This window comes from Saccostrea echinata, unplaced genomic scaffold (assembly GCF_033153115.1).
Source record: "Saccostrea echinata isolate AGI-Se365-2 ecotype Australia unplaced genomic scaffold, CSIRO_AGI_Sech_v1 ptg000027l, whole genome shotgun sequence".
In the NCBI taxonomy this organism is placed as follows: domain Eukaryota; kingdom Metazoa; phylum Mollusca; class Bivalvia; order Ostreida; family Ostreidae; genus Saccostrea; species Saccostrea echinata.
Window position 1 is genome coordinate 12,594,636 of NW_026889776.1, and position 18,240 is coordinate 12,612,875.

The 18,240-nt window shown below is 33.2% G+C and overlaps 1 protein-coding gene across 1 annotated transcript; it reads left to right on the forward strand.

Annotated features, from left to right (window-relative positions):
• Positions 1–4,168: 4,168 nt before the first annotated feature.
• Positions 4,169–10,909, forward strand: LOC133193262 (uncharacterized). Its single transcript, XM_061329220.1, has 6 exons — positions 4,169–4,196; positions 5,488–5,548; positions 5,646–5,905; positions 6,039–6,097; positions 6,189–6,535; positions 10,024–10,909. The coding sequence occupies exons 1-6, from the start codon at positions 4,169–4,171 to the stop codon at positions 10,907–10,909; spliced, it is 1,641 nt and encodes a 546-aa protein (XP_061185204.1).
• Positions 10,910–18,240: the final 7,331 nt, after the last annotated feature.

An 18,240-nucleotide genomic window follows, 5' to 3' on the forward strand; every position in this document is an offset into this window, starting at 1 on the left:
AAAATTCTACTCGAGGGAATGATTTTTCCGAAATTTTATGCAAATGTGAAATTGTGTCATTTGAATTCAAATTTTGTGAAAATTAAGTTTTGAGCATTAAAATGCATTATTCATGGATTTAAAAGAGTAAAATCGAGTGGATGCTGTGTGGATTAACTTAGATCTCCGCGTTCTTTTTTGTTATTTACATGTAAATTAAAGAGTATTTAATGTATTTGTTTTGTTTCTCTCTTGAACACATTCCAAAGTTTACCTGTAACTCTCCATTCTGTTTGTTTTAACTGTCAATTCTTTTTGGAAAAAAAACCTGTCCATTCTTAAAAGAATGATTAGTTTTCCAAAAAGAATGGACACTTACAGGCTCAACATTAGGCTATAGAATGGACAACACAATCAAAAGGTTTACGTCACAATCATGTTTTAAAGCAGGTTCCGAATAACACCGACAATCTTTTCATCTGTTTTAGCACTACTATAAGTATTGTCTGAATGGAACTCCATAAGATTCCAACACTTTTCCTCAACAAATCATCATCTCATATGTAATGATAGATTTCCAACCTTTTATCAAAATTCTGTAGTTTTCTTCTGCTTTCAGGTGAAAAGTATTCAAAACACTATCTGAACCTCTCTTAATTTACTTTGGATTTAAAACTATTCTTTATCTTATTTCATGACTGTTCAGAACAATGGAAAAGTCCCTGAACGAAAGGGGTGTTCGATTAGGTGATTGTATTGTGTCACTGTTGGATATCTAAATGCGCTAGATCCCATTATATTACAGATAAGTTGGATATATGAATGGGTAAATGTTTCTTTGGGGTCCAAAGTGGGGAAGTTTTTTAAGTAAGATAAGTAGCTCGATACTGTTGAATAGTTTAGGGAAAACATCCCCTCCCCGTGCCTTCGGCCCTTGGAGGGAATGCTTTTTCTAAACTATTCAACACCATCTCGTTATTTATCCATTACAGAAATCTTTATATATATATATATATATATATATATATATATAATGTTTATCATGCCGGAAATTCGGACACTCTTAACAGGGTTGGACTGCACAAAAAACCAGGTTGAGAAAAAATCGTGGAATTTTTCTCTCCTGAAAGATCGCAAGTGGTGTAAAAGACTGTACAATACATTAAAAGATGAATGGCTTCGTTTATGTTAGATTTCTTGTATTACAAATCGTTACCACATCGACAAGAAGGTTTTATTTTCAATAATTTCAGACAAAATACATTATTCTTTAATTTCAGTAGTTTAATTTATCTACTAACGGAGGGCGATTTACATCATCTACACTAAACCATCCATTAATTAAAAATGCATTTCCTGCTGCGTCATCTATATATACATTATTTTTTTTTGTTTAGTTTTAGGTTTTTATTTGTTTTGTTTTGTTTCTTTGCTTGCTTGTCAAAAAATTCTTAGTCTGATATGTGGACCCCAACCAGAAAAATATCCTGGACCCAATTCTTATTCCTGAGAACATTTTAATTTGTATACAAGGACATGTAGCGTTTGAGGACAGAGGAGCGCCGTATAAAGGTGTTTGAAACGTTTTTAAGAATTTACACTGAATTATTCATTTTATGGAGTTAAAATAAACTGCAGACACCTGTACACGTTTAATTTATTATGCACGTCCCAAAAACTTCATTGAATTATGTTATTAAATTGGTGTATAACGCTTTAACATTGACATTTTCAAGCAAAAATCTATATGCATATTTATTTACGTTTATGTACATGTATTCTAACAGAACAAAATTAAAATTTGAAGGGGTTTACGCAAGCCTCGTACAATTCACCAGGGAAAAGAATATATGGAGGCATAGAAGGCGTGGACTTTATGTACTTAAGTTCTTGAAAAAAGAATTTTTAAAAAATGTGTTGTCAGTATTTGGTTCCATTTTTTGTCTCAATTTATTGATAGAAATTATGTTTTTAAGTTATTTATAGGTATGTGGATTTAAAAAGACAAAAAAGAATCCCTAACAGGATTCAAACTTTCTCCAAGGCACACGGTATAGATCTGATAAAAGCATTTTGTTTTGTGGGGTTTTTTTTATTTTTCATAAAGGCGCCAACCACTACTCTACTAATCTTCTTATCAGTGTGATGTGTCAAAATGACTTAAGTAAAGAAGTTTGTAGACAATATCAATTTCTTTTGAAAAAAAAAATCGATTTTTAGACTGAATGTGTTTTAAGATTTCCTTTATTTTTAAACAGCAAAAATATTCATTATTCATTTTCCCGCGTTTATGTAAGCGTTTAAGCGTTTATGTAAAATTCTCTAAAATACATGTAAGGTTGACTGACGCAACAGACAGAATTTGTGTTAAATGATGTTATCTCCTGAATCATTATCAGGTCAGAATTCGTAATATGTCTCTTATCAAGCACATTTGCGATATGCTAAAGATACTTAACAATTTATATTTACATATACCCGCAGTCATCTAATAGTAGATAACAGGATTACAACAAATTATCAATTTTGCATACCATTTGGGTGTCTTGTATTTGAAGTTCTGTTATGTTTGTATGCTGATGTCATTCTAGTACTTGTCCTACTCCCTGATTAAAGCATGATATCAGATAAAATATACATGTAACATTTTGTACATCTCAATTACTTATTTATAACAAGTGTAAAAAAAAGTTGTGTATAGTAATGATTGAAATAAATGAGCGGTGGCGAAAAAGGTACAGTGTCATTCTATTTTCTTGTTATTTTTTCAGAAAATTTTAATTCAGCTTTTCAGCTAATTTTTTGCAAGGTTATTCGGTACCACTATCTTAAACATGTTTTTTTAATAACAGGAAAGTTCATTATTCTGATATTATTTCAAAAAGATTGAGCCACATAGAAAACTAGAACTGTCCAAAATGGACCCCCCCCCTCCGGGTTTTTTCAGAAAAGGTGCCCAGTCACTGAACATATTTTATGGCTCTAAGAGGTGTTCACAATTCGTTTAAACATTAACATTAAAAATTTCATTGATCATTATATTTTTAATGAATGATGAATGAGGTGCAGCCAAAAAAAATCAATAATAATAATCATTGTTACAAATAAAAATAAAATGCTGGTCATCCAGTAACTAAGTATTTTTATTTGACAGCTAGACTAATATAAATTACAAATAAGAGAGTTAGAGAACAGAGATCTTTCATTTTTCTGCCCAATTCCCAGGAGATATAATAGATAACGCATGCTAGATCAGAGAGTGTCTTAACAGTTTTACACTCTGAACTCATTAATTAATCTTCAATTGGATGCATGTCCACTCAATACTCCCAAGGGACAAATAGATTTGCACTATCTGATCTGTCACACAATAGAAAATGTATGTTTATGGTCATTCCATTGAAAACAAAACTTTTAAAATTTGTAACAAATTTTAATGTAATAAAAAAAGAACTCTGTAATCTTGATGCAACTTTTTAAAATAAGGTTACTGTATGTGACTCTATGAATTGTATGGATTATCTTCCAAACAATTTTTTTAATACTTGGTGATTTTTTTTTTGAGTTTTAATGAGTAGTGTTAAGCTGCAATTCACATTTTTATACAGATGTACCAACTGGCAGTTCTAGATTCTATGTCTCAAACTTACACGAACTCAAAATGAATAAGTCAATAAAAATGAAAAAAAAACACACCTGTAAAATGCCCCCCCCCCCAAAAAAAAAATTCCAATCATGATGAAAATTCCAGGTACACACCTTCATATGGTGAATAATTACTGTACAAATTTTCTGAAAAATCCATGCAATAGTCTCCGAGAAAAGGTTCAGACAAAATCACGTCTTCAGACAGACGGACATGCTGATTCCAATATACCCCCCAAACTTCGTTTGCGGGGGGTATAATGACCCTAATGAATCCTGCAATATAGTCTAGATGTTACCGATTAAGGGTTTTAAAACTAAAATGTCATTTTGACAATTAAGTACGTTGAGACGGGTAAACAAAGATTAAACACAAACTTTTTTTAGGGAGCAACGTAACATTTCGAGCTACAGCTCTGGTGGTTTGGAAAATGTTACTCAATTGAAGAACGAAACTAATATAAAATGTACATTGTGTGTCCAATTAAATTTTCAGAGAAAATAAGTCGTATTCACAGCAAAGCGATCAGGAAGAAGATACATAATGCGAGTGGCCAAAAGGAGAAAAAATGGTAAGTTCACATTATTTGAACAACTGCAACCCCCTTCCCACGAGCAACTGAACTTACAGTTATAATAACATTTTTTTCCCGTTTTGGTATATTACATTGAAACATACTACATAACCTTGCCTTTTCACATGAATTTATAAGGATGATTTTAGAGGACGTTAAAGATTATTATAAATTAAAACATAAGCAAATTTCTTCTCTGTTTTCGAATCTTAAGTCATAGGAGGCTGTTAAAAATTGCACATGTTAATCGATTAGAAAAAATAAGGACAGACAGTGTCACTTCCACTTTTGGCGTAATGCTTCCGGTTTTTACTACAAATTACGCTGTTTCACCATAGAAAAAATTTACGCCTTTACATATTTTACCTTAAAAACTTCTTAATAAAAGGCTAAATTGGAAGTTAAAGTTCTTAAATGAAAACGAGAAGCTGAAAATAGTAATTAATAAAGGGTTTCGGTTCTTCACGATATGATTAATAACGATACAACCTACGTAATGTTATAGCTTTTAAATGGATGGCATGTCAATGATTGTACGCCCCATTCGAGAATTTTTAATCATATAGAGAAGTAACCATAGTCCGGGAAAAGGCTTCAAATTTAGACCTTTACTCGGCACTGGGGCGATTCATCGTGCCAACGACTGCCGTGAGAAGGTCTCATCCGAAGGACCCGCCAAGCGCTTGGCAATGGAACAGTTGCTACCAATTTTTTATCGACTTCAGTCAGTCGCGGCCCAGGTTCGAACTCAAAACATTTCGATCACGGAGCGAGCGCTCCAATGATTGAGCTATGTCAGTGTGGCTGTCAAAAATTAGAAATTATTGAATGATATGTGCAAATAGCTTGTTCTTATATTGCTTAATACAACATGGAGAGAAGTAAATGTAAATTTAAAAAAAAAACGACGTGCAATAATGTACAATTTGTATTACCTGTAACATGGAAATGTTAAAATGAATTATGTGATTCGCTAGAAATAAATCAAATTTTTGATATGACTGCATTTAAGAATACTAGTTCACAACTCATGGATTTTGTGTCAGTAAATGATTTGAATAAGAAACATTCATGCTTGCTTTGTTCAATGATGAACAATTGGGTTTATTTATGGTATCATTGCAAAACGTCAAACTAGCTAGGGAAACATGAAGGATTACGCCTTTACCTCTGAAATTCCACCAAAATGAGTATTGAATTTACACCCTTGCAATTAAACGGGTAGGCAGGTCTACAGACTAAAGACAATCAATGATTTTGTGTAATGTTTTTAACTCTGTAATTGAAGAGGAAGAAACTACTACTTTACCAAAGAAGCCTAAAGTCGAGAAGAGCCAACATACTAAGAGGTAGGTTAAGAAGTGTCATCTTGTTGCAATTAAGTTTTAATTTGTTTATTCTTTATTTTTATCATTTTCAAAATACTGTATTATTTGTAATATACAGAACGACTTCAACGAAAGACCAGATCAAGATACTAAAAATATCATTTGAATTTGGACCTATACAGTTAAATACATACCAATACGTGTTCGAAGGTTTAAAGTACATCTGGAAACTGTCTGGTCTGTCAAAATTGTTGAAAGAGCCCGACGACAGTTTTCTCTTATTCGCAGATGTTGAAGAAGACATTGAACAACGCTGTCTGGACTTGTTTTCTTCCATACCAACATGTACAGAAATATCGATCGAAAACCTTCATGAAGGCATGCTTCTCATACTAATGTTTAGAAAAAATTTAACAGTTTTTAGAATGTTAACTGTTTTTCTATTATTTTTCGATTCCTTCCCATTTGTTTACCGAATAATTTTCCTTAATCCTTCATGTTTATCTTTCAGAGCTACGTCAACCAAAACCACTGATTGTTGATTGTAGGCATTTCACTTTTCTACAAAAGGTAATGGAAAAAGAATCTACACGGATTTTAAACTCTAATCTTTACATAAACACACGTATTTCCTAACCTTTCTATGGTTTCTTCTTTGCAGGAAATAAGTGATCTTTTATCCAATGCAACATTGGACGACAGCTATTTATTTTTCTTACTCGAAGACCACTCTAAGAAAGCAGAAATAGAGAACCTGAACTTTAAATGGCAAAGCGTAAATATACTGAGCAAAGACAAAGAAACATCTGACACCTTTTATGATATCTGCAACAAAATAGTATCAGAAAAAGTTCAGGAATACATAGAGATATTATCAAAAAAACCAAAAACGAGAAATAATTCGCATTGCCTAAAACTACTTCGAAAGTATGAAAGCACGATCAAAAACAGCATAAATCCGTCCAGTGTAAGCAAGGGAGTCGTAGACACAGTTGAGAGGGTAGTAGAGTAAGTAATATAGTTTTAGACATTCTTAAATACATATAATTGTAAGTAGGTTAAATGTATTTCGATCGCGCTAATTAAATGAGAAGGGTGAAGAAAACAAACAGTGATCAATTTAAAAAAAAATCCATAAAAAATACAAAACTGTGAAGAGAGAATAAACATGGACCCCTGGAAATTCCAGAGGTAGGATTTGTGCCTAAATGTAAATTTGTCTTCTACTTCACCTCACTCTTTGATTCTCGGTAATCCACAGTTTAAGTTAAAAATGCATCGTTCTCAATTCGCTTGGAGTTTTTCACGTTTTATTAATTGCTAAATTTCAAAGGAGCAAATAACTATCAGGAATCTAAAGGGATATTTTGAGCAGAAGTTTTTACGCAAGATTTACCATTAACCTGGGAAACCTTAAAGTATTGGGTTTTCAGTATCGTATATCTAATTTGATTTTTAATCTTCTGATCTCTTGAGCAAAAGTAGTCATCCACTTCTTACGGTGATCCAATGTACCAGGTTTGATCGCTGTAATGTAAAGGGTTATTAAGATATTGAGTGGTAAATTTCTTCCTATTTTAGAACCTTCGAGTTTGATCCTTGACCTTTTCAGTCGCCCGCGTGGCGCAGTGGTTAGAGCGTTCGTTCTAGGGTCGCGGAGTAAAAATTAATCCTGTGGGACGTGGAGACCGGTCCTACGGATGAGACCGTATAAAGCGAGGTCCCGTGTCTCGGTAGGTGCTGGCACGAAAAAGAATCCTCTCTGCTCAATGGCCCTGAGTACCGAATATAGGTCAACATTTGCATCTCTCCACCGCGGCAAGTGGTGGCGTCTTCATATGGGTGAAAAATTCTCGAGGGGGACATTAAATAATAAAGAAACAAACAAACAAATTGATTGACTTTTTCACATCAGAATGAGCAGTGGACATGTACTTCTTAGGGGAAACCAATTTTTTATGAATGTCAAGCAAATGGTTCGCAAGATACTGAATTGTCGAAATATTCCTGTGGTCCCGTTTGATCACTGAGTTGTGGCCTCAAGTACAAAAAGTCTATTTATTCTTATCGGAAACCAAATACCTTGCCTTGAATCTTATTGTTGAGTGATCAATATCTTCCATCCTCAGCTCGATAATTGACCTATTGACTCCGTCAGGATCAATAGGGATTATATACACTTACATGAGAACCAGTGTATCAAGGTTGAAGTCTGACAAGCAAAGGGTTCTAAGAGATATTGAGTGTTTAAGTCAGTATCTTTTTCCGAATTTTAGTTCGATCTGTTATCTTTTGACATTCAGTGGAGTCACCACCGAGTTTGATTCATGTCAAATCAAATGTTTTGTTTTCAAGATATTGAACATTGATCTTTGACTTTTAGATTCCAAAATCAATAGGGTTCATCTTTTCCTTGAAGAGAAACAATTAAAAAGTGTGACGTTTGTATGCAGAGCGTTCTTATAATATTGAGCTATCAATATCTCCCCATATCCAGTTTGTTCATTGACCTTTGGACTTCAAAATCAATAGAGGTTATATTCATGTACTACCTAATAAAAAAAAGCCCAGCGTACTCCGTTTAATATCTAACAAGCAAAGGGTTTTCAAGATATATTTCTTAATATTTTCCTATATCTTATTTCACCAAATATCTTTTATCGTGTTTTCTCAATAAAAAAGGGTCATTTTTTCTTTAAGTAAAACTAATGTACATAGCTTGAAGTTTTTCAAGCAAGTGTTTCTCAGAATGTTGAACGAACAAAAATCTTCATATGTCCAGAGTAGGTTGATCTTTTGTCTTCAAAATCATTAGGGGTTATCTACTCTAAGTAGTAACCAATATACTAAGTTTTGATGTCTGTCATGCTAAGGGTTCTCAAAATTTTAACGGGCAACATTTGGCTCCCGACCGATATACCAAAAGGCCCTTATTAGCAATATCTCTTCTTCAAGGCGAATAACAAGGTATAGTAAGACAAAGATTATGTTCTAGAAATTGATAAATTGCTGTACAAATATGGACAGTTAAATTGTTTTGAGTTTAAATGTGGATAGTAAAATTTCAAGTCCTGATATTTTGAGCAGATATGTTGGTTGAGTGCTGAAGGCAACTAGCCGAGTTGCAAAGCTATGAGAGGAATAGTGCAAAAGGGGTTTTTAGCTCACCTGAGCCGAAGGCTCAAGTGAGCTTTTCTGATCAAAATTTGTCCGTTGTCTGTCGTCGGCGTCGTCTGCGTCGTTGTTGTCGTAAACTTTTCACATTTTCATCTTCTTCTCCAGAACTACTAGGCCAATTTCAATCAAACTTGGCACAAAGTATCCTTGGGTGAAGGGGTTTCAAGTTTGTTCAAATGAAGGGCCACACCCTCCTCCAAGGGGAGATAATTACGAAATAGCAAAAAATTAATGGCATTATTGAAAAATCTTCTTCTCAAGAACCAGTGGGAAAGGAAAGATGAAACTCATGTGGAATTATTGTCAGGTAGTGTAGATTCAAGTTTGTTCAAATCATGACCCCCGGGGGTAGGGTGGGGCCACAATGGACGATCAAAGTTTTACATAGGAATATATAGGGAAAATCTTCAAAAATCTTCTTCTCAAGAACAGCAAAGCTATGATTGGTCATATTTATATGAAATCATCCTCAGGTGGTGTAGATTCAAGTTTGTTCAAATCATGACCCCAGGGGGTAGGGTGGGGCCAAAATGGACGATCAAAGTTTTACATAGGAATATATAGGAAAAATCTTCAAAAATCTTCTTCTCAAGAACAGCAAAGCTATGATTGGACATATTTATATGGAAGCATCCTCAGGTGGTGTAGATTCAAGTTTGTTCAAATCATGACCCCTGGGGGTAGGGTGGGGCCAAAATGGACGATCAATGTTTAACATAGGTGTACATAGGAAAAATCTTCAAAAATCTTCTTCTCAAGAACAGCAAAGCTATGATTGGTCATATTTATGTGGAAGCATCCTCAGGTGGTGTAGATTCAAGTTTGTTCAAATCATGACCCCCGGGGGTAGGGTGGGGCCACAATGAACGATCAAAGTTTTACATAGGAATATATAGGAAAAATCTTTAAAAATCTCAAGAACAGCAAAGCCACGGTTTGTCATATTTATACGGAAGCATCCTCAGATAGTGTAGATTCAAGTTTGTTCAAATCATGACCCCCCCCCTACTCCCTTCATAGGGGTAGGTTGGGACCACTTATGCATTTAAGCTTTTCAATACTAAACTGATTTTTCCTTTTTTCCTAGCCACAGTGCTCAGGTGAGCGATGTGGCCCTTGGGCCTCTTGTTCCCTTCTTTTGATGGGATTCTGGGGCTTCCCTGGAAATTATTTTTATAAAACATTGAACACTACATTTCTAGAGAGGCTTGAGATGAATAATGGAAAAATTAGGTCCAGTATTGCAAGTAATTCTTTATAACATTGCTATACCATGTTCATATATTTATATCATTACCTAATCAAATATTATTTTTCAGGGAAACAACACCAGAGTTTCATGTGATAGGATACGCTTTATTTGAAAAAGTACTTAAACTATTTGCAGGAAGTGAAATAAAATCGTGTTCTCTGGCATTGGTAAAAAAAGTTCGCGATATGCTAAATGAAAGTTTTCGAGGCCGAATTATTGCGCAACTTCTTCAAAAGCCATACATTATGCCATTCTCTGGTCTCAAAGGTGGGTGTGAGTTGACAATAGGATCAGTTTCTGGTACCCTTGGTATGTTTGCAAAACTTTCAACCGAAAACAAAATTGAAAAAATCATAGCGATATCTTCTGGTCACATTGCAACTAGTGGGAATAAAATAATGGCCGCATTAGGAGGCAAAAATGACCGCAAAATTGGACAATGCATTTGGCCAGAAACCTCAACGGATGCATCGTTAAAAGCGAATATTGAGGACATCTCTGTGATTATACTAGATGATGGAATTTCGAACAGTATCGAATACAGAATGCCTGAATTTAAAGTGAAATTGCCAACAGTTGATTTAGAAGACTTAAACAACCGTAAAGTGTTTAAATTTGGTGCAAAAACAAATAAGACATACGGCTGCCTAAAATGCGCGAAAAAATCAAAGTTACTGGGTGCTGATGTCATGTTTATTGAACCATGGCATGGGGAAAAACAGTTCTCCGATCAAGGTGATAGCGGCGCGATTGTTTTCACACAAATGGGTCGTGAGTTGATTGCCATTGGGGTAGTGTTTGGTGATGATTTGACGGTTTATACAACCTGTGAATCAGATGAAGAGAATTTAGAAGACGTTGATGACGCTCACTGCATTGCAGTCGATATAAAAAGAGCAATCGATCTTTTTGAGTTGGCTAAAAAAGGTGAAATCGTGCTTGACAAGTTTTAATTAAGCTATTTATATCTAATAACATCTGATTCCATGGCGTGAAATTGGATATGTTAAGAATATTTAATATAGTTAATCATCGCAAAATTCTCATTTATTACATTGTACTACATATACGGAATTGTGGAATGTGTTCAGTTCTCATTAATTTTTACCTGTCCTTGAAGAATTATCCCCAAGTTTTACATGTTAATCAATATATTTTTTTAATATCTGGTGAAAAAAATCATGTTATTTTAATTTTTGTATATACATGAATCTTTCCATCACAGCGCTAGCCTTTACAGATATTCCTAGCAATTGATTTTTATTTTAAAAGAATTTACTTGCCTCTATACCCTCAATAAAATCTTCCTTAAAATTTAATTGATTACATTTTTTTTGAAAACGTTTCTTGCTTATAACTTCCTATTATTTCTTTGTAAGTATAAAAATTACTTTGGGAGAATTTTTTTAGGTTAAGTTTTTTATAATTGAGTTTAAAGGATTTTTATGGTGCTAGATTCATTATGGAGGAATGATTCATTCACATTTTCTTTTTTTCCTATAATAAAGGGCTACAATTGGTTGTTTTTTTAAAGACATGTAATACAAACAAAAAAATGGATGTGTATATTTTTTAACCTATTGATTTGAATACTAGATTCCTAAAATATTAAGAAATTGAAAACTTTCTACGATGTTCAAAATTTAACTTTTCTGCATCCTTTTTTCTATGCAACCTTTTTTAAACTTCAAATCCAGTTATTGTGAAAATTGGAATGAAGATAAAAAGATTATGCGATAACTACTTATATAAAATTGATGTAAGTTGTTATTTTTAAGATTATTTTTAAAAAGTTTATTGCCATCATTTGTCTTTAATTGGATATAAAGTGTTTTTGTTTGAATCACTGTTTAAAATGCACCTTATTTTATTACGCTTTGGTAATATATATGACTTCATTTTAATCACATTTTTAGAGGAAGTAAGGTTCAAAAACTCGTTTTAACGAAAATTATTGATTGTGAAGATTAATATGGAATGATATGTAATTGTTTACTTGAAAGTGGACATTGCCTTTATCATTTTAAATAACTATTCAGTGTGTTGATAATGTATATCATACAAATACAGTCAATTGGTCATTAAAATTACATCATTCATTTAAAAGACAAACTATGATATGTCAATACCTAGGTACATTTTAGCTTTGGATAAAAAGGATCTTCACTAGTAGAGAAGCTCTCTTGTTAAGAAAATTCGGACTGAAAAAGCCCTATTTTATCTGTTCAAATTTCCCCAACCAGAGAACTACAGTTCAGAAGCTATTTGAGTATAAAGATGGAAGCTGTTTTTTTCTGTTGATGTGTATTACTCCTGATGAATTTTCATAAATGCTTAGCTTGCTGATGTACAAGGAGAAGATAACGAACAGTGATTGATCTCAAAAAAATCCATAAACAATACAGTAATGTGAAGAGAGCATAACAAGGACCTCTGGAAATTCCAGAGGTGGGATCAGGTGCCTAGGAGGAGTAAGCATCCCCTGTTGACCGGTCACATCCGCCGTGAGCCCTGTCTATTGATCAGGTAGACCGAAAATTCCGTAATCAATTCAGATTAAAAACACTAGGCAGTGCCTAGTTTTCTGATCCAGTATTCTTCACGTTGTACTCAGAGTAAGACTGTTAGTTGGATGATACATATTTTCCAAAATTCTAACCCATATTTTAAGAATAGAGTGGTTAGAAAAATTAAAATGTTTAGAAAGATGTTGATGACCCCATTATTTATTTCAAAACTATGGCCTGGCATTCTCTAGTTGAGTTTTGTTTCCCCAATATAAATTAGTCTGCATAGTGTACACTCAATTCCACAGACAACGTTTGAAGATTTATAAGTCATATTTTCGCAGTCTTAGTATAAAATCTCTGTTCAGTAAGGTTGCTGTAAAAGGAAGGATTTGTTATCAAAATATTACAGGTTTTGCAATTTTTGTAGAACATTTAGAAACGGAACACATGGGGTCCGATAAAGAATCGTCAAAAATATTTTGGATTGAAACCTTACAATCTTTAATTTAAGTAAAGGTAGGGTTGGTTTAATACCAAAGCTGGTTATCTGCTGACTGTATATAAGATAAATTGCGGATGTCCAATTCTGTCAGAGCCTAGCTGTGGCCCTTTTAGACTCTGCAGTTTGACACCTTTTTAAACTGAGCGCCAGCCAGTATGGAATCGTTCATCTTTTTAATGTTAAGAGTAGAAAATAATCTGAGCGACAAGTATCCTCGAGGTCCACCAGCAAGGATCCATGCTCAATTATTATAATATAAAAGTTGAAGATAACGAACAGTGATGGATCTTAAAAAATCCGTAAACAATACTAATATGAACTAACTGCTTGCCAAGTATGCAAGTTATGTCGACCAATTAGTGATTAAACTCCTCAATACTACCGGAAGTAGTATTAATCTTAGTCTTGCTACAGGAATGATATCATGCTTAATAATTACCACAATGCTACCGAATGTAGTGTTTAGGTTTGCTACAGGAATGACATTATGCTAAATAATTACCTAATTCTACCGGTAGCAGTATTTATGTTTCCTTTGCTACAGAAAGAGTACCTTTATAGCACAATGATTATCAAAATTTGATTTAAGCATTTCAGTCCTAAATGTGTACGATTGGTTTTCTTCTAATACTTTCATAATAAATTTAAAAGGAAATAGTATAAACAAGTCAATCCGTATTTGAGCCAAAGTAATTATATCTGAGAAAAAAGAACATTGGCCAAAATTACAATAAGGTGAATTGATAGCTAAAAATGCTGATCATATGTTTGAGAATGCTTATTGTTTGTTGGAATTTTATGGTCATTGAATCAATTATTTCTTGAAATTCATTTTTTATCAGTGATTGATTGTATGTTGTTTTACGTCTCATTCGAGAATTTTTCACTCGTATAGAGACGTCACCATATACCGGTGAAGTGCTTCAAATTTTGACCTTTACCCGGCCTTCAGGGACACTGAGCAGTGAGGGATCTTTATCGTGCCAACGCCCGCCGTGACACGGGGCCACTTCAAAGTGCCAAGCGCATGGTGAAGGAACTTGCTACCCATTTTTATCGACTTAGGTCAGTCGCGGCCGAGATTCGAACGCACGACCTCCCGATCACGAAGCGAGCGCTCTACCGACTGAGCTACCGTGAATTGTGCATGCTCAATGTGTAATCATGTATTTTCATTATTGGTTTTGTATTAAAAAATTAACGTTTTAACTTAAATAAATTTTATAAATGACGATCAGGGATAGCAAACGAAATGCTGTTAGTTCGTCTTACTTAACCAAGACTCAGCTTTCAGTTTTCCAAATCCATTTTTGTATTCCTCCAAGGTTCTGTAGATATCTTCAGATCCGTTGAAAAACCTCAAAGATTAAATGGTTAAGAATTAAAAATTTAGTCAATAAACAAAAAACCTAAGAGAATTAACAGTAAAGCATTAGAGAATAAGCAGATCAACAGGAACAAATAATAATTTTTAGATGTGTATATTTTCAAAGTTGAAAAGAATCGTGTTTGATTGCAGTCTAAGCTGGATTAAGGAAGAAAAGCAACAAAAATCAGTAGTGATAAATCTTATATATTCTGTATTAAAACTGAACAAATCTGCAGACTCGGCGTAAAGCTATACACAAACAATCATTTCAATCATTTAAGAATATCTCACCAAACACTCCCTGCCACATTGTCGTTGGTCCAACGGCACCGACCAGAGCAACAAAGTGATATTTGTATTTTTTATCGTGTATTGGACTTATATCGAAATCACAACATTCACAGAATACTAGAGCAGTGAATAGAATGATTGACACAATCACAATTTTAGAGCAGACGGTCAAAATATTTTCTGCCAGATGTCAGAAGACATAAGTAAGCGACATATATATATCCATATATGCACGAAGTAAGACAAAAGTAAGCGGCAGATATGAACGTTGCTTTAATCTGGATTGCTTTATTGGATTCTCAGTTTTTACAATAAATAATTATTTTACTCAATATATCTTCTTTCGTTAAATTATTTTCAGAAGCATACTCCAAATTAATGGAACATTTTTTTCCAGATTCCATTAAAAGGATTAAATAAAATATACTAATCATGTAAAATCGTTTTTTTTGTTACTGGAATATGTACAAAAGTCATACAAATAATGAATTTTCTTTCTAGAAACTTTAATATTACTCGATAATAAAATTGTTTTTAGTTGCAAGATACATCCATTGTCTTGTACATTTTGTTGCAAAGCTCAATTACATTATTATTGCATAACTCATTTTCCATTTGAAAACAACGCTGTTATATATAAAATTCTTCAAAGTAATTTTGAATAATGCTCCGGTGATTAGGTGTAATGTACATGTGTGTAATGCATTGTTAATAATGACGAAAAAGCTTTGTACATTAATATTTCTATAAATTAAAAAAATAGCCTTTTTTAATGTGCGCTTTCACTGTACAATTAATGTACGAAGTATATTAAAAAAAAATTAGTAGATATGCACTATTTTCCATCGAAATAGAACAATTTTTAGACACAGTTTGATTTTTTATGTAGCTGACAATCAACACGATGACGTAAACGTAACTAATTGGTTGCAAACAATGCAACAAATGAAATCGGTGTATGAACTATTTTACTCTTGCAATTGATGTAAAATTATACATTCTACATTGTTTTGACAGTACAAAGTAAAGGTTTTTTCATCTCAATGCCTTATGTAACAAAATAAATAATAAACCTGTAAGAACAGTAAGAAAACATGCAGTGTATTTTGAAGTGAACCTTGAAAAGAAGAATAAAAACTCAATTGAATTTACAGATATGCGAAAAAATGATATCGTTTAGAAAGGAGGGGCGTGCGACAAGACTATATGTTTTTAAAAAGATAATTGCGATGAACAAAAATAGTACCTTAATGTAATCACACTTACCAGTATTTGCTTTATATTGTAGAATTTTTTATATTCACTCAAGCATAGTAAATGTTAATAACATTTTCAGATATAATAGAATAAAAATCACAAAGAAAAGCATTATAGCTTGGGGATTACTAGTTTGTTTCGTTCGGAGTGATGTAATAGACATGTCCGATTAGCTTCTTACTGAAAACTGAAGTTTTGCCTACAGTCAATGAGTGTGGTGATAAAAAAGAGTACGCAATACTATATTTCGATTGATGGTCTATTGAAGATAATTCCACCCATCCAATATTTAATCAGGATTACAATTGATCAAGCTTTCGAAACATGAACAGATCGACCTTTACGTTTTAAAGATTGTAGTCTATGATTATTGACAAATGATATAATTATATCTGAATTAACCAAAACTTATATCGTCTGTAAATAAAGTGAAAACATGAAAAGCATACGTATTTATGGCATCTACGTGCCCAGTCCTATCCATACCTTTTGGTAGCACTCCCCTCCCCCTATAAAAATGAAGAAACAAAAGTTTTAGAAATTGTATGCAACGAGTTTTCTAACATTGTCTCCTCCAGGAAGTCCGCAGGAGAGGAGTGGAGTGGTTTTCGACAATTTCCATTAATTTTTACGTGTGAAAACTACCTCAATCTTTTTTTGAATTCTTAAAGTTAACATTTAAATGTAAATATAATAAATGGTGATCAAACTTTTGAATCCAGTAATCAAAAATAAGTTGAACAGGGCAAAAAGACGGACCAGAGGGGGGACTAGAAGAAGAAAACATCCCCTGTTGATCGATCACAACCGTCCTGAGCCATATCTATTGATTAGTATACAAATTACTCTGTATTGAAATTCAAATGTACGTATGTAGAAACGATGTCCTGACAAATGATACATGTATCAAAAATATGACAAAATTTGCCCTAACAAATTACTATTTACATACCTTATGAGGGGTTATCAAAAAGTTCGTGGACTGATGCGATACAATTAATACTATGTAGTCTGTGCTTACAAAATTTATAGGGAACATTAAACAATAAAAGTTTAGCTTGATACGCTGATAATTTGATAACTTATTCTAAAATAAAAAAGGCATTATATGATCACCCGGCGCTGTAGCCGTTTAATTTCATGACGTCCGACAACATCATTGTTTCTGTCCCTATCTCTACCTCATACACTTAATAAAATGTATGTTGGCTGTTTTTTTTAGACTTCCTTACATATGAATCCTGCATGAAACAGATTATGTGTCATTTCCTTTAATGGGCATCATGCATTTGTTTATGTATATAGTGGTACATTTCTTCCGTAAATCTTTTAGTTTCTATTTTGATTGACAGAAGGAGGAAAATCCAGAAGGTAACCAAGAATCATTTAACTTCAATTATGTTTTAAATGTTCTAACTTATCAGATTTATTATGTTTGTTTTATGTATACTTACATTATGTTTACTAAATGAGATACACCAAAAGTGCAAATTCCGCCTCATTGACAATAAATATCGTTTAAAATTATTTTTCATCACAGAAACAAAGTAATATTTCGAATTTAAAAAAACATAGTTTGACCCGAAAAATATTTAAAACTTATTTATCAAGGCAGCATATGAAATTGTGATCCTGCAGATAAACATGTTCATAGTAACCTGTATTACTTGGCTGTGTCCAATACGTTGTTTGATGCAAGCAAACAAACTCGGTAACAATTAATTTTCTACTGTCATTTACAAAAAATTGACAATCTAGGGCGGTACCCTTATTGAAATAGAAAACATGTCTTCATTCCCTTTGGGTTTTTTCGTACTTATCGGATATTGATGTGATACGTAATCAGTCTTTTAATTTCTATGTTTGACGTCTTCTATTTTTTTTTATTCATATTGAGAAGCAACTACTTGACAATGGAGGCCTATAAATTTAGACATGTACTCAGCACTAAAGGCCATCAATAAGTAAGGGATCTTTTTTGTTCCAACACCTAACAGGACCTTGATTCATAAGTTCTTATCCGAAGAACCGCTCTCCACATCCTGTAGTTGAATTAGAACTGCCAACATTAATTTTGTGATTCTCGGGCAAACGCTCTAACTGCGCTACGCGGGCGACTAATAAGAAGAAAATAACATTGGATTCCAAGTTACAAATTCATATTTTAATGCGTTTACAGTGCAAGTACTTCAGATTTCGTTCAAATTGTAAAATTCTGCAAAGTCGAATATTGGACAAGAATAGGAAAAAAAATAACAACGCCATAATGACACAGATATTCTGTCCATTATCTATGGATATTTTGCTACAACAATTTACATGGAATTTTACAAACACTTTTTGAATGCTACATAG

What these genes read in the sequence shown, in the direction of transcription:
- LOC133193262 (XM_061329220.1), top strand. Translation starts at nt 4,169, where the DNA reads ATGCGAGTGGCCAAAAGGAGAAAAAATG. An exon ending in GATCGAAAACCTTCATGAAG is followed by an intron (nt 5,906 to 6,038) that starts GCATGCTTCTCA and finishes TTTATCTTTCAG; the next exon opens with AGCTACGTCAACCAAAACCA. An exon ending in ATTTCACTTTTCTACAAAAG is followed by an intron (nt 6,098 to 6,188) that starts GTAATGGAAAAA and finishes TCTTCTTTGCAG; the next exon opens with GAAATAAGTGATCTTTTATC.